We start from the raw sequence: 17,447 nt of genomic DNA on the forward strand, positions 1-17,447 counted from the left end.
AAATATATTCATGACCAATGCAATTCATTCCAAATTTTTCAATAGATACTAAAAAACTTAATTCTTAAAAACCACATCAAACTCCCATCCACATATGCATACACCACCATACACACAAATAAGCATGCCTTTATAGCCATAGGGCAAAATGCCATTTGAACTCTGGATTATTAATTAATAGGGATTTCAATCATCAGACCCTGATATCACATCCTCTCACCCAGATAACAATGTGGAAAAATAATTATTTAACATGATTTAGTTTAGCCATAATTTCACTTGAGGTCATTTATAATATATTACTCTCTAAGGTTGGATTTTAATATTCATAGGTAAACTTCAAGAAAAAAAATCAAACTTTTCCTGCATTAATATGCTCTATTTGCATACCATCACTAAAGAAACTGTATATAACAGAACGGTAGAATGTCTTATTTCATTTAAGGGACAGGACAGTGAAAGACAAATCCATTTCGAGTTTTCACTAGAGATAAAATGTGTGAAATTCTCCTTCCTATACAACTGAGTCTCTTTTTATACTTGAGAAAATAATGATAAAATTAGTATGAACTTTACCATTCCATTATTTCACACAAACCTACTCCTCAGGCATTTCCTTATAACCTGAAATCCAAAAAACACATCATTTAATTGTTTAGGGGATCATAAACAAATGTGAAAAGATTTATAAATACTGTTTGCAGTCTAACTTTATAACTTAAAAGGAAGTGTACAGGAGGCCAATTGTTGTGGTCCTCATGAGAATCATTTCACAACAGGATAAGAACATAAGTACTAAAATTGGCTTTCTTCTCTTCCCCTTGCACAAAAATGAGGGGGAAAAAATCACAACATATACTTAAATGAGAGGGGAGTTATAATGGTATTTACAATATATTTTTGGAGAGTAAGATAACACTGTTCTCCTCGTTTGACTCCATTTCAGCTATACTCAAAAGGAGAAGTTCGTAATGCTTTGATAAATACCTAGGAAAAGAAAGAGCTGGGTGTGCTTACTGCCATTCCCTTTCACTAAGGCTGGACAATCGCAGTGGAAGAAATAGTTGCATGACAAAAATGAACAGAAGAAACCAATAACACAAGACCTTTCTCAGTTGCTGTTGTTTAGGTATTATGAATTAATTTAGGGTTTTGTTGTTGTTGTTTTGTTTTGTTTTTCATAGCAGGTACTACTCTGATTTATTGGGCAATGTGTTTATTTCTGGTCAGGCTGTTTTAAAATGATGGTGCAAGTTTGGTGAATTTTATCTCTATAGTTATGTTCCTTTAGTTGGCATTTCTGTCCTTTAGCAACTATTTATTTATTTATTTTAGATGAAATTGTTTTAGTGTCAGCTGTTTTATTCGGGTTTTAGACGGACCCTCGCGAGTCTACTCCTGATGGCTTGCTAGCGTGATTCTGTGTGTGGATGCTGTGTTTGCCCCTACCATTTTCCATATGCTCTGCCTCACCAACACTGCCATCCGGCGTGGTCCTCTCATAGTTGTCCTCTGGGAGTGGAAGGGCACCCAGCCTTGGCCCTGATGAGCTCTTACTGCTTGGTGTCTCTGACTCCTCCAGCCCGCTGTCATAGCAACTCTGCAGTGACCCCTGATGTGGGTCCTGAGGCTGACTCACAACAGAAAACGTCACTCTACGAAATGGCTGCAAAAGAAAAGATTCTGAATGTCACTAAAATATAAGACTGTAAACGATCTTATCAAAAAAAACACATCAATTACATACAGTATCAAGGACTACTGACGACTAATACAATACCAAATGCTTAGAGGATGCTGAAAGCGAGGCAGTTAACTGCATTATCTGTGGCAAGGCCTGGAACTGTGATTTCAGTATGGAAAAAACCCAAAAATTCCCCCTCTGAGACAGAGATAAGAAAACAGCAATTTCCACTCAAACACCCATTGAAGCCAATGTTAGTACCATATATTCAACCATTTTCTATCCTGTAGTCTTCGCTTCAAATAGACTCTCTGAAACAAGTGTCACTGATTTCAGGAGGCAGTAAATATGGATGTCATCTTTGTTAAGAATTCATTTTTTAAAGACTTGAGCTTTAAAAACTTTGCATGCGATAATGGTGTTCAAACGAATGTCCTTACAGTTGACTTAAGCTATTAAAGGTACAACTGATAAATAGGAATGTGGATGCAGTGCTAGGAAACAGGAATATATTTCTTACTTTATTCATATGAAAAATATTACCCCTTGACCTTGAAATTGAAAGGGTGGTATTAAAATAACAGATAAAAGTTGCTTTCACCAGGGAGTAGAAAATAAACCAAAAAGCATACTTGTATGCATTTACTATGACTGTTAATATTCAAAAACAAAAAGTTATATAATGTACTGTCTTTAAGTTCTATCTTCAAACTGTTGCCTATTCTTAACCAGTTGGGTTTCACAAATTGCTGTGATACTGAAGTTGGCTGCACTGAAGATTTACTATGTATGGAATTTACAGATTATTGCAGCTACAGAATAAATTAAATAAATTGAAAACTTTAGACTCACTAAGGGAACCAATGTCATGCATTGATCGTGCTACATGCGTAGTTTTTGGGGGGAAAATACAAAAAGATTCTGCAATATTTGTCTGAGACTTTTCTTGGTGATAATTATATCCATTAAAAACACTTGGATGATTCGAAAATGCCATATGTATTTTTTAAATCTATAATTCAGATTGGTTCTTTTAAATATAAGGCATAAAACTAATGTTGCCAGAAAATAGTGAGAAAGCTAAAATAGTGCATTTTTATAACTTGAATACTAATGGTACAAATTACTAGTCGTAACTGGGACCAGTCTGTTTTTTAAAGTGTTAAGGATATTCTACACAGGTAGGCTATTAAAGGGAAAGCTAAGAAGATTTATGGAATCTTCCCCAAATTTATAAACTGGTGTTGCTAGAGAAATACACGCTTCTGCAAATCTTCCTTTTATTTTGTTTCAGAAGACTGGTCAGGGATAATGTCCACTTTTGGGATTTCTACTCAGTACCTTACCCTCCATGTACTTATTTGGCGTGTACAGTCTTTATAAAATCTTATCACTTATTCTAGTTCAAAATCAAACTTCTAAAACCACTGAATCATTGTAAAAGGAAAATATTTAAAGCATATTCTCTTCTTTATAATGTTTCACTGAATTGGAGGTGCAAATAGTATACACATCATGGTCCCAAATTTACTGGAGGTAAATTCTAGAAACGTTACTGTTATTTCACTTATAATTCTCACATTTCTTTACAATAGTATGATGTTTCATACATAGATAAGGAAGTATAGAAATCAGTTTGTGTTTACAATGCTTTATCTTATGTGCATATATTTTTATTTTTTTCCTATTTATCACTCCCAGCATATTATCTGGATTTCTTCAGTTTCACCTCAGAAACAAGGCTGCTGATAGTTTTCCTAAAACCACATTGTTCTGCCCAAAGAAGAGACTCAGTAAATACCTTTGAACAATGAGCTTTAAATAACAATGCTGAATCTAGGAAAGAACTCCAATGGTCATTCAGACATATCACTTCAAGACATAGCAATGGGTTAATATATATATGAACATATTCTTTATATATACATATACAAAGAAAGAGACAGAAAGCAGGGTCACATGCTGTCCTTGATTCTACGTCAATGATTCTCAAATCTTTTAGAATCAGTCTTTATTAACCGAAGAGGAAAGATCAAAAGGAAGACAGAAATACATAATTTGTACTAATAAATTGACAAAGGAAAGTATATAAGAAATTATGAGAAATGTTCTGATATAAAAATAGAAAAGAGGGTGATGTTTAGGTGAAAGTAGTAAACTTAGAATCAATAGTCAAATGCTGGTTCCACCAGAAGTTGTCATAGGACAGCACAGAGGTGATTCATCCATTGGAAGGTCATCGTCGTTAATCTTAGAATCTCTAAAATCTGGAGAATAATTCTATGAGATTCCAGTAAAGAATGTAAAAGATCGATTTGTCAATTTAGGGGGAATTGGAGCAAGTGGGGACAGACTACTATTTTTTTTCAGACTACTAATTTTTAAAGCATGACATAAGAGAGAAGTAGGATTGCAGTTAAAAGAAAGAGATCTGCATAAAGAGTTCTACTTATTTATGCTTATTTGTATCTTTCTTCATTGTTACTGAAAACATTTGCTTTAAGATAAATATTTGAAGACACAAGCAAAAAGCCTCATAACATAAGGTGCAGTGGGAATGAATGAAATCAGAGAAGATAAGTAAGAATTAAGAGAGAAATTAAAAATAAAATTATAAAGGTAAGGTAAACAGTAAAAAGTTGAGTGATTACATGCATGGTGGGTGTGTGTGGGTGTGTGTGTGTGTGTGTGTGTCTGTGTGTAATGAGAAAAAAATGGTATGTTAGAAATAATAGAAAAAGGAAAGGATTTTATTCCAAACCACCCTCTAGATTTCCTCTCGGTTGACCTCAGAGAAGTTAGCTGACCTTTGGTTCTTGTGCCGTAGGCTCAAGGTCTGTAAAATGGAGCTAATAATACTTGCCCCTCACTAACTTAAAGTCTCTGAGAAATAATGAGATAGTTTATAAAAAGAGCCTTAAGCTCCCTCAAAGACATATACTATAAAAGGTATCATACCTCAGGCCACAGCTATATAACTAGAGCGATATGTCCCATTATGTTTTTTTTTTTCTTATGTTTGTGGTTTTTGTTGTCATCATTGTTGTTTTTAATAGAGAGCTGGCTCAGTAATTCACAAAGTTTCTAAATGGAATTTTTAAAATCCGCATGAAATTTCAGATCTAAATCTGTTAATGAGGTGCTTTGATTGTTCTACATGCAAGTTATTTGTAAAGCAAATATGTGCATACAGTGACGTCAATTTTTCAAAAAGCATTTGAATGTAATCATCTGTTGGGCATGACTATCTCTACAGTCACTTATTTTGTAATGTCATTTATCAACAGTGTTTTGTCCCCATTATGAAACAGAGGAGAGTTTCACTTGGAGACACACCCCACTATAGGGACTTCTCAGATATTTTAGAGGTTGTTACAAATATATTCAAAGGTAGCTTCAAATAATATACAATTCCTGGGGCATTAAATGTATCTTCACTGTCATCCTAATCTCCAGCGTACAGAAGTACATTCGAATTGGCTTCTGTATGTTGACAAATTGAACACCAATAAAAAATAAATTTATTAAAATAAATTCCTACAAATAAATAAGTAAATAAATAAATAAATAATAAATTCCTACAGACTTAGGGATGCCTGGGTGGCTCAGTGGTTGAGCACCCGCAGAGCATGATCCTAGAGTCCTGGGATCGAGTCTCACATCGGGCTTCCCTCATGGAGCCTGCTTCTCCCTCTGCCTGTGTCTCTGCCTCTCTCTCTGTGTCTCTCATGAATAAATAAATAAAATCTTAAAAAAAAAAAAGTCCTACAGACTTAGAATAAGCACTCTCCATTCTTGTATAATTGTATTCATCTTATTTTCTGAAAATTTGGAGGTCACATGGGAAATAGGCAGAAGTGTTGATGGGGAGTCTTCTATCTTCTATTTGTCTGCTGAGGAGATCCCAAGATGGGTGCCCCTTTTCTTCTCTCCCCTATTCATTGGAAATGCTCCTGAGCTTCTGTTTTAAGAGATGGATGAGTGCAGTGAACATTTCTACATGAAACTAATCTCACAGACTGGAAAAGACAAACACAGCAAATAAGTGTTTAAGTTGGGTGCTGTGGGGTACACAATGCAGTATATTCAATCAATGCATTTGCTCACTAAGATTTTTGACACTTTTTTTTCCCCCGGAACATGTGAACAGAGGTAAAAACTGATAGATCAGTACATTTAGGATTAGGAGAAAGATAGCCTGGTGGATGAGGAAGGGAGCTAGACTATATCTTAGTTACAGAATAAGGCTTATTATGTAATGACATTATGAGTAAAGGATTCACGAAGGGAAAATGTGGTGAGGGTTTGATTCATTATTCTTTTTTATAAAATTGCATCTCTTTAATTGATAGTGCAAATTACCAAACAGTAAACTTAAATCTAGGCAGTCTAACAGGTTTACAGGTCACACAAGATGTTATCACAATTTCTATTTCAAATATGAACTACCAGCAGATTTCATCCTGCTCATATTCAGAGGGTTCCAAGGAGGTCAAGTCAATACATGTCACATTCATAAGAGAGAGGACTGAAGCAATTTTCTAAAAGAAAAAAAAAATTATCTAGAAAGCATATGTCAAATTTTACCATAAGTATAACTGCCTCATTTTTATTTTATCTTGCAGGATCATTATTTTTTGTTTAATTTTAAAGACCTATAAAATCACATCTTTTTGAAGGTATTGACATAAGAACATGCACTATTTATAACCTGAAACTTGGAGAAAATTAATTTTGAAACTAATGAATATGCCATTCTGTTTTCAGAATATAATCATTGCCAAATATATATGATATCACTAGGTGCAACCTATAAAAAAAAAATCTTCATGAGGAAGTCCATTGATAGTTTCTAAGAAAAACAATAGAGACCACATGCATATTCACAAATATATGGGCAGTAACAAAACTTTTATTTTTATTCATTGTTTTAAAGATTTTATTTACTTATTCATGAGAGACACAGAGAGAGGGATACATGCAGAGGGAGAAGCAGGCTCCGGATGAGAGCCCGGGATCACGACCTGTACCAAAGGCAGATGCTCACACTGAGCCACCCAGGTGCCCTGTTTTTATTCATTCTTGTTAGATTGATTAAAACGGTGACTACCACGCCAGAAAAAAAAGCATATATTACGTCCCACAATCAGGCATATTTGAAACTCTTTGCCTTCTACCTGCAAAATCTTCCAAGTTACAACCCACACAATTAAAACTTACTGTTTTCTTTGATCAGAAGGTGAGCTTCAGGATAATCCCATCATAGACTCTACTTACAGTAAAAGGGAAAACACAGCATTGGGCTAAGAGTGCAGAAAGTTTCCCCTTGCAGTTCATTTCTTATAACCTAGTGACACCACATTTGTGAGGATTTTATTTGCAAGAGGAAAGGACCCTACAGAAAGATGCCAGTGCAAAGAACTTCAGGTTAAATGTCTTTCATTATTGAATACTGCTCTGTGTCTTACAGACAACTTTATTGAGAACTTTGAATCTGCACCTTCCTTTTTAGCTTCAATAGCTTCTTCATAAATCGCCTCCTTATCTGGAACTCACATACAGCTGTCTCCGTCACATCAATTATTTCTGAATGGGCTGAAAAGGCTTTTTTATTTTTTCCAATTCACTTAGTTACGTCCATCAAACAGACTTCTAATGACTCTCTTTGTCAGTCATAAAGCCCTGAAACAGTCATGCAGCAGAACATTGCAGCATTCACGAGAAACACTACATTTTCTTTTTAAAGAGGACCTATCTAAGACTGTGAGCTCTTCTTTTGCACGGGCACAGGTAGTTGATTAATCTGCAAACATTTTCAACTGACGTCAGTGGCTACCGTGCAAACATATCTAGGATTCCAAAGCACTTAAGACGGAGCATGTCTGGCAGGACCTTCAAACAAACTTTAATCGGGTCTTTTAAACTTTTTAGGGCATCTTCTTTTGCTCACATCTCCATATTTTTCCATACTTCAAACAGTTCTCCTTTCTTTCAAGTCAATAGCAGATGAAAGGATATTAAAAAGAAACATGTTGAAACGTTTGGACTGGTTAATTAAGACACTCATTTGGGGAAAGAGAAGGTAACTAACTGTATTTATTTCTTTTGACTGCATGCAATTTCATGTTGGACATTATTGTGTATATTTGTTCCATAGAAAACTAAAAATGCAGATGATACTTGGTAGTTCTTAGTCCAGTAGATTACAGAATATTTAATGTCACACAAAAAAACAATGGTTATCAAACGGTACCCAAACATCAGCCACAATGTACTAGAACAGTGCTATTGATTTTACTTATGCTGTCACTTCTCCTCATGCTATCCTTATGTGGGTCCTATTGTATTGTGATTTGGGGAATGAGAAAAATATTGAATTTCAGTATTTATTGCAAGACCTACTCTAGCCTTAAATATAAATGGGTCTCCTATCCGCCCCCCCCCATAATGAAAAACATCAGCAAACAGAAGAGCCAGAGCCTAAAATTCTTAGTAAATGTATGCAAACCTTCTTTTTTCTAAAACTCTGAAAATAGATATTATGCTCTAAAACACAAATTGTGGGTCCCCCATACTGCAGACACACTTGATTGACCTATCTTTTGTTCTGTTTGCTGCCTTCTATTATACTTAGCCCAGAATTAACAAACTTTTTTTCTGTAAAGGGCCAGAAAGTAAATATTTTAGGCTTTGTAGGTCATAGGTCTCTGCCACAACTACCCAACTCCGCTGTTGTAGTGCAAAAAGAGCCACTGAAGATACATGCATTAATGCGGATGGCCGTGTTCCAATAATACTTTACTTATGGAAACGGAAATTTGAATTTCATATAATTTCCCACTCTGCGAAATGTTCCTTTTAAATTTTTTTTCAACCATCTAAAAATGTAAAACATTAAATGTAAAAAATACAACTTTGCTGTTGTAGAAACATTTTTAAACGTCATTGTAGAGTTTTCAACTAGTGTGTAAAGGCTTCACGAACACTGTTTACCCATTATACCTCTGTTTCAATGACAGTGCCTTGAAAACAGTTTATATTTGATTGTCATTTATGAACACGCTTTGATATTTCTTGTCCTTTTTGGAAATAACTGAACTGGGGAATCAGGAGAACTGGATTCAAGTACTGGCTCTGATAGTAAGTGTGAAATCTTGGGAAAAGACTCATCTTTCAGCTTTTGCATCTTCAACCTTCAAATGAAGAAGTACCACAGATGATATTTAATATCTTTTCTAGTTCTTTAATTCTCGGAAACTGTAAGAAGATAGGTGTATTGGATCAGTGAATTAATGGCTGAAATCAGTGATTTTAAAACAGACTCTGCTCACCCATTAAGGAATTCCTTAGAACACTGCAGGCAAATACTAATGCATATTGGAACGCATTTACTCATCGAATAAAGATCATGAACAAAAATACGCATAATAATCAAACATTTTAGTCAATTACCTTAATGAAAAGCTACAAAGATGGTTTGGTTCCCTCAGGCTTACCATTTTTGTGAAAAGTAGAAACATTCATTTGAAATGTCAGCTCCATGACATATGTTTTGGCCTAATTCTTCCCTATCCTCTGAAACCACCTCTTTTGTGATTCCTTCTTCACTGAACCACATAAAAATGATGAGTTCCAGGGCGCCTCAGTGGCTCAGTCATTTGAGAGTCCAACTCTTGATTGAGGCTCAGGGCATGATCCCAGGGTCCTGAGATTGAGCCCCAGGTGGGGCTCTGGGCTCAGTGAGGAATCTGCTTCTGTCCCTTTACCTCTCCCCCTGCCCCTCCTCTTGTTGGTTGGGCGCACATTCTCTCTCTCACTTCCTCTCTATAAAACAAATAAATAAATCTTTAAAAAAATGTTGCATTCCTACCATGTGCTAAATAAAGGCTGAGAGATCTCGCTCATCTCTCAAAATGTATAATTCAGATGGCAGAGGTTAGCAAGGTTGGTACGAAATAGGATGGTGAAGGCATGCTGGGCCCTGATTGGATTACACCTCCCACTTCATTTGAGACCCTACCTAGACCCTTGTAAGTTCCTATGTTTACACTCACAGAGAAGCAGGAAATCAGAGGGAGTCCTAGTTAGGAAAAGAGAATATTGACAAGCAACTAATGAGAAAAATACTGTCTTCACAATGACATTCAATCCAACAAAGACTTATTAAGCACTTGCTTTGTGCCTACCACTGTGCTGAAAAATCTACATGCTGCAAATTTCAGGCATTAAGCTCAGTTGGGTAAGTGTAGATTAATCACGCAAAAGCACTCAGAATACAAGAAAAAAAGGTTTCTTTTTTTTTCTTTTTCTTTTTCTTTTCCTTTGCTATTGTGATAATCATCAAAAGCTCAGCTCACATGCCGCTCAGTTGCTTTGCATGACTACTCTACACACCCATGGAGTTCCAGAAGCAGCTGAATGAGGTCGATAAACCTATGTCTTAGACTACGCAGCTGGAGTTAGTCTGTAGCAGTTCAAGGGAGCAAGGCTGAAGAACCAAGTGGAACTGCAGGAAAACCGCCCAGGTTTCCACCTACTAAAACACCACAAAATGAACAAATAGACAACAATAACAAAAATGAAAAATAGCCTTTCAAAAGCTACCTCCTAAAATACACAGAAGCTTAGAAGTGCAGATAGAAGCCTGCCTCACATGCACCTGACTCAGTTCTGAGCACCCGGCTTCAGTTTCCTGGGCTGAAGTGAAGGAAAATGAATTGTGCATTTTCTGATGCACTCAAACAGATGCTCCGGATTCTTGTCTCCTTTTTCTTTTCCATCTTAGACATTTCATCCAAACTGCACCTGGCAAATCGGGTTGGGAAACTCTATACATTTAACAACATTTACTTTTTCCTTTTCTACAGAATGAATTTTTGGGTCCTAACGTAGTTTTCCTTGGTCTGGATGGATTAGAAAGTCTGACAGGAAACAAGACAGACAAATGGAGTAAGGCTCTGAAATGTTACTTAAACATTTAATTATTAAACTGAGTTGAGACCTGACGCTTGAGCCAGAATAGTCTGCTCCACAGGTTAACCTTCTGCTACCTGGGTAAACCCATTTTCTCTGCCTTTCCTGCCAGCTTACTTGTTTTATCTTGATTTATCTGCACTTTGTTAAAAAAACAAACCATCTGTGTCCATAAGGAAAAAAAGTATTCAATGGCCAGTACATGGTAAATTTTATTCCTCAGTACAAGTCAAATGATTACAGAAAAATCAGTGGAAGTGGGTGTGGTGGGCAAAAAAATAGACCCTAATGGACCCTAATCCCTGGAACCTGTGAAGAGGTGACCTGATGTGGAAAGGGGTATTTAAAATTGTAGATAGAATTAAGGTTGCTAATCAACTGACTTTAAAATTAGGAGATTATATTGGATTACTTGGTGGGCCCAATGTAATCTCAAGGATTCTTAAAACATAGACAGGAAAGGCCGGAAAGGAGATCAACAATTCAGTGGGGAACTGTCCTCTCCTTTGACAGCTCTGAAAAGAGAGGAAGGGGCTACAGGCCAAGTCATACAGGTGGCCTCTAGAAGCTATTAATAAAGCAAAGAAGGGAAAAGATTGATTTTCAGTGTCTCCAGAATAAACACTACCTACCAACACCCTGATTTCTAGCCCAAGGAGAACCATTTTGGATCTCTGACCTGAAAAGCTATAAGATAACAAATTAGTACAGTTTCAAGCCACTAAATTTTAGGCTATTTGTCACAGCAGCAATAGGAAACTTAGAGAGTTAACCATGACCCTGACATATGGAGAAGTAGAAGTGAAGCATCAGGGCCTCAGGTTTACATTTATGAAAGAGGTTAGACTCATAAGTCAAATGTACATCGGTGTTCTATTCCTGGATCACCCCACCTATAGGACCACTGAGAATTAGCATGTCATTCTAATAATTATACTTATTTTATAAAACACTCAAATACACTATGTTGCATATTTTATGTTGAGAGGGCTCAGTAAGGGTAAACATGATAAAATTATCTTAACCCTATTTTCACATTTATCATTCTTGGATTACAGTGAAAATACCAATACCAATACCAAACCAACAAATCAAAAAATGAAACAGACTAACTCCCTGTCCACTTAGACATTTGGGGGAAAACCACTTCAAAGGATGATCTCTCTATTTTAAAGATGCAATGAAGATCCAATTTCATCTCCTATGTGTAATAGATTTTGTACCATAGAGTGTGCTCATAAAGGATAATGGTGAATGAGCCCAAAATTGTGAATAGACCAAAGATTTAGGAGCAGATAGAGGCACTAAAGAAATCCATGATCTTGGAAGAAATAAATGCTTCCCACCATACTAACATGAGAAAATAAATCTGATAATGGACATCTTGATTTTCAAGAAATCACCTTAATCTACAAGGGAAGAGTTAATAAATCCTAATTGGTGCCAAATTGCAGTTACCATATTTGTAGACGTTGCCTCTTGTCTGCTATCTTCTTTCTTATTTCCTCTTTGTTTTGTGTTTGTATATTAAAGAAACTTTTTTAGGAGGTTGAATTCTTTGTATAACAACTTAAGCTTTTCGGAGGAAAGGAAAGAAATGAATTCACCAGATAAGTAATAAGTTAGCATGTTGGCATTTCATGACTCCTTAGGGGAAATGAAGATACTCACAACCTGACCCTAACAGAAAGCTTCAAAAGTAATTCTTATGTAGTATGACAGGTTTTCAGAGACACTAGCAGGAATTTAATTTTTAGGCATAATTTGAGAATGTAACCTAGATTGTCCAATATTCACCATATATAATTTTAATGTTACCTGCCACAAAAACAACTTATTTCATTTACTGCTTTCTTGAGAAAATATGACTTAATTCTTAATCTTAGGGATAAGGGGCATTTTTAAGTATGAGTGAAAAACCAGCAAGTTCACAAGACAATAATGGTATAGCCCAATCATATTTTATTACTACTACTGTTTGACTTTCTAAGCATTTTTACATTTCATATTTGGGAGGTACTTGTTGAGCTATATCAAAATTAAAATGTTTTTATTGCTTTTTTTTTAACCTTACAATTTTTTCAAATCTCTGGCTCTTTTCCTCTCACAGAGGTTTATATACATTGCCATTTTGTACACATTGCTTCAATGATTTCTTAATTTTCACTTTAGAAGTGCAAAAATGATTGCATTTTGGGCACCCACAGTTTGTAAAATACATTATGGTATATTAAAGTGTTCAACACACCAATGCTTCTGCTCCTTGGATCTCATTATATGCATTCTATGTATTAAGAAATAACAATAATGAGCTATGTAATTAAGTTAACCCATATCCGGGGAGAAGCAATACAGTTTTGGCACCTCTCTTTCTCTCTCTCATTTCAGTTTTTTAATGACCACTACTTATATGAGAAGACTGTGAATTCACTAGGGATGGCATGTGTTATCTTTGCCCAGTTTGACAGAGAACCCTGAAGTAAAACACAACTGAGCAAGAGACTTACACATTGCAACAATTGATCAATAGAAAGAGAAACCCTTCTAGGGGGTAATCAGTAAGTAGTAGCAGTCATTTTCTTCAATAAATTGAAAGAAGGCAAAGCCTCCTTAATGATTTAGTTGATAAAGTAAGTGTACTTAAAATGCATAGTGATTGGAACTGAGGCACCTGGGTGGCCTCAGTCAGTTGAGCATCTGATTCATAGTTTCAGCTAAGGTCATGATCTCATGCATCATGGGATCAAGCCCTGTGTCAGGCTCCATACTCAGTGGGGGAGTCTGCTTGAAGATTCTCTCTCTTCCTTGCCCCCTACCCCTCCTCAACCTGCTCTCTCAAGTGAACACACACATACACACTGTCTGTCTCTCTAAAATAAACAAATCTTTAAAAAGATGCATAGTGATATTCTCTAACACTCATTAATTGCTTACTATGTGCCCATTAAAAGCTTACTTAATTGTCACAATAGCACTGTGGATTAAATGAGGAAACCAATGCCCCTGGAAGTAATTTGCTCCTAGTCGCACAGGTGCTAAGTGATCCACAGATTGTTTCTTACTCACCAAGCAATAGTTTGGCCTTGATGGAATCCGGAGAAGTTAATAAACAGACAATGAGACTTCTGCATATATTGACCAGAGCACTGGTATAACTAAACATAATCTAGCGCAGATAAGCTAATTTTTTTTAAAGATTTTATTTACTTATTCATGAGAGACACAGAGAGAGAGAGAGGCAGAGACACAGGCAGAGGGAGAAGCAGGCTCCATGCAGGGAGCCTGACGTGGGACTCGATTCCAGGACTGTGGGATTACTCCCTGAGCTGAGAGCAGATGCTCAACCGCTGAGTCACCCAGGTGTCCCCAGATGAGCTAATTTAAAAGTAAACCTGGACTACACAAAAAATAAATCCTCAACAGAATAAAATCAATTATTTCAGCCACTTCTGATCTTGGTTTTTCACAGGTTCCTTAGGCTCAATAATTAGACATTCAGATTTGAACCCCATTGGACATCCTCTGTAGTTCATCACTGCTTTTAAGCCACTTCTAAAGCAAAAGATACATACTTCACCTTTCACCATGTCGGATTAAGTCTATTTTTTTTTTAAGTAAAATAAACTCCTTCCTTGCCCTACACAGGTCAACTGTCCCCTTCTCTTGCTGCATATTTGAATTCTCTGGGAAATTTAAAGAATTTATGCTTGAACTACATCCCAAAATTATTTTGTGATAGAGCTCGGTATCTATGTCAGCAGGGTTGACAATTCACTCTGATCCTAAAATATAATGGGAAATCATCCTACTTTCCATCTGCTTTGGCTGCCAGGAATCTCAGTACTCAGTTACCATATATTTATAAGTTTAAGTAGGATAGGTATATTTTCTTATTCACTCTATGTGGTTTCTGAGGTGCTCATTCTATTTTAATAATCTCATTACATGTTTTATCATAAAATATCTCAACCTACATTTTGCAAATGATTATAGAAAAACTTAAAATGAGTTATTTATCATTCACTTTGGCAGCTTTGGAGAAAAATGGCTTGGGTGTTATTTTCTTTAGCACTATATTATATTTTAGAGAAAGTAATTTGTAATTAAAATCAGCCATACTTGTGGTTTTATGCAGAAAAAAATTGACTAATAGAGTTTTATTTATTAGTTAGTATGGGAATGACCAATATGCCATTAGAGACACAGGAAAATTCATCTTTATGAAGTTTTCTAACACTTATCATGAGATATATAAGACTTATTTTGCTCCTCAATTACCAATTAGTCTTGTATGACTGGTGATAGCTCTATTTTTCATCATCATGTTCAAATGTATATTGCTATCCATGACTTTATTTCCATATGATTATATATTAATTCTTTCTTTAGCACTAGGAAATCCTGAGACATGATGCCATCACTAGGCAGCATTATGAAGTCTTCCTAAAACCATGTCTTCACGGCTTTTTCCTTTTTTAAGCATTTCTTATGCCATTTTTTTCACTTTCTTTTTCTCCCATGTAGCTTAAGTCATTCTGCTGATATACTGCATCAATAATCTAGGACAAATCTCTGTTCTGTGATTTCCAAGATTTCCATGCACTAATTTGTGAATATCTATGGAAATAATAACTAGAATATTTATATTGCCTTATAGATAGTATGTTGTTCCCCTCAGATAACACAATGTCTTAATCTAATTTAAATACTTGATGCCTGAAGAAAAATCTTTCATTAGTGGTATATATTTCAAGAATTGTGTAGATTAGGGTTGGGAGAATTTGAGGAGGTAGATGGAACTCCTCAAATCATAATTATTTCACCTATTCTTTGTTCAACTGAAAATAGCACTGGAACGGGAGTTGATACCTAAACCTTCTTATTTCAATAGCAATTCGGAAGTGTTTCTTAGATCTCTACTTTGCTCACACTGGCTTTACCATTCATAAGCTCTATGATATAAAGCAAGATCCTTAATTCCCCTGAGTCTGGTTCCTAATTCCCAGTGTGGGAGAAACCTGGGAATACTTATACCAGAGGATACCCAAGAGATTTAAGTTAGGCAATCTAGTGAGTTCTACTCTTTGTGTGCATGGCAATCTCTTAGGAAACTGTTCAGTACTCAAAACCTGCTGCCCCACAACCAGAGAATCTGGTCATTTGGGTAAACAACCAAACAAACAAAAACCTAGATAATTGTGACACACACCAAGTTTTGAGAATCACTGCTATAAATCATGTAAAACACTCATCCCATTATTTGTCTTATCAGTATTACAGTTGCTATCAACATCATCATTATTACAGCTAACACCGAGATGCTCCTAACAGCGAGCAAAAGAGGCAGTCAGGGCCACCCATTACCAGGAAATTTAGTTATGGCAAAAACCGATACCAAGAACTGCAGTCATTGACTGCTCCCTCATCCCCCTCCCCACCAACACACATACATACAAATGTATGTGGTGAGGAGCTGATGAAAGACAGCAGGGTACAGTGGCATAGCCAAATGGGTTTTAGTCTAGAAAGATTCTGGAGAAAGTTAGAGAGACAGATGTCAAAGGATGTAGTCAACAGCAGAGGCAAGTCCAAAACAGAACCTCTTGGAAATGACCTGATGACTGAGCCTTGTCCTGGAGGACACACTATTGCTTCCTACAGGCTGAAAGGCCTAACTGAAAGCAATGGCAGATGAGAGAGATCCTACCTCACATAGGGCAGGATCAGATGGGATTTGCTTTACAAGAAGGACCTACATATTGTCATCTAAGGAACTGAGGATCATAAAGGCATGGGGAATTAAGCAAGGAGTGATTACTTTTTTAAATTTTTTTATTATTTATGATAGTCACACACACACACAGAGAGAGAGAGGCAGAGACAGAAGCAGGCTGCATGCACCGGGAGCCTGACATGGGATTCGATTCCAGGTCTCCAGGATCGCGCCCTGGGCCAAAGGCAGGTGCTAAACCGCTGCGCCACCCAGGGATCCCAAGGAGTGATTATTTAAACAAAAACAATAAAAAAAAATTACATCTGTACAAAATACACATGCCAGGAAAGTCAAAGTAAAAATACTTTTTATACTGTAAAACCTGACATGCTGTAATGTCTCAAAGACTTCTCTTTAATAAAGTGAATTTGGCTATATTCAAAGTGGGTAAGGCAGGAATGTCTGAGAATTTGCATGGTTTTAGATAGCCATTTTCAAAATCTATAGTGTAAGAAAACCCTGGAGTAGTGGCTTTCAAAGTTTTTGTTTTTGTTTTTGTTTTTTGATCATTACCAATAGTAAGAAATACATTTCACATTCTTATCCTGTACACACACACACACACACACACACAAAGAGAAGTATCATATGATATTTTCCTTTACTTCATGCAGTGCACTTTGACATATATATATAATATATGTACATAAGTATATATATATGTGTATGTATATAGCCATATTCCAGCTCATTCCATTCTCTAATTTAAAAATACTGGTTAAGATCCACTAAATTAACTCTATGACCCATTTCTGGGTCTTTTTTTTTAAGATTTTATTTATTTACTCATGAGAGACAGAGAGGGAGAGAGAGAGAGAGAGGCACAGGCACAGGAAGAAGCAGGCTCCACACAGGGAGCCTGACTTAGGACTCGATCCCAGGTCTCCAGGATCAGGCTCCAGGCTGAAGGCGGCGCTAAACCGCTGAGCCACCGGGGCTTCCCCCATTTCTGGGTCTTTACTACAGTGTAAGAAAAAGTGGAATTTGTTAAAAATGGAGATTTCAGCCCCAGCTCCG

At 36.3% G+C, this 17,447-nt stretch overlaps 1 protein-coding gene across 7 annotated transcripts in view; it reads right to left on the reverse strand.

Annotated features, from left to right (window-relative positions):
- The window catches only part of PCDH7 (protocadherin 7), a 413,124-nt gene that overhangs the window by 219,935 nt on the left and 175,742 nt on the right, over positions 1 to 17,447 (reverse strand). For 3 of the 7 annotated variants that reach the window (XM_041751748.1, XM_041751752.1, XM_041751753.1), the window contains exon 2: positions 1,450 to 1,666. In XM_041751748.1, coding sequence (XP_041607682.1) covers positions 1,450 to 1,666 — 217 coding nt within the window. The remainder of the gene's footprint in view (positions 1 to 1,449; positions 1,667 to 17,447) is intronic. The other 4 variants (XM_041751751.1, XM_041751750.1, XM_041751749.1 and 1 more) reach the window with 2 other exon arrangements.

The sequence above is a fragment of the Vulpes lagopus genome, chromosome 4 (genome assembly GCF_018345385.1).
Source record: "Vulpes lagopus strain Blue_001 chromosome 4, ASM1834538v1, whole genome shotgun sequence".
NCBI lineage: Eukaryota > Metazoa > Chordata > Mammalia > Carnivora > Canidae > Vulpes > Vulpes lagopus.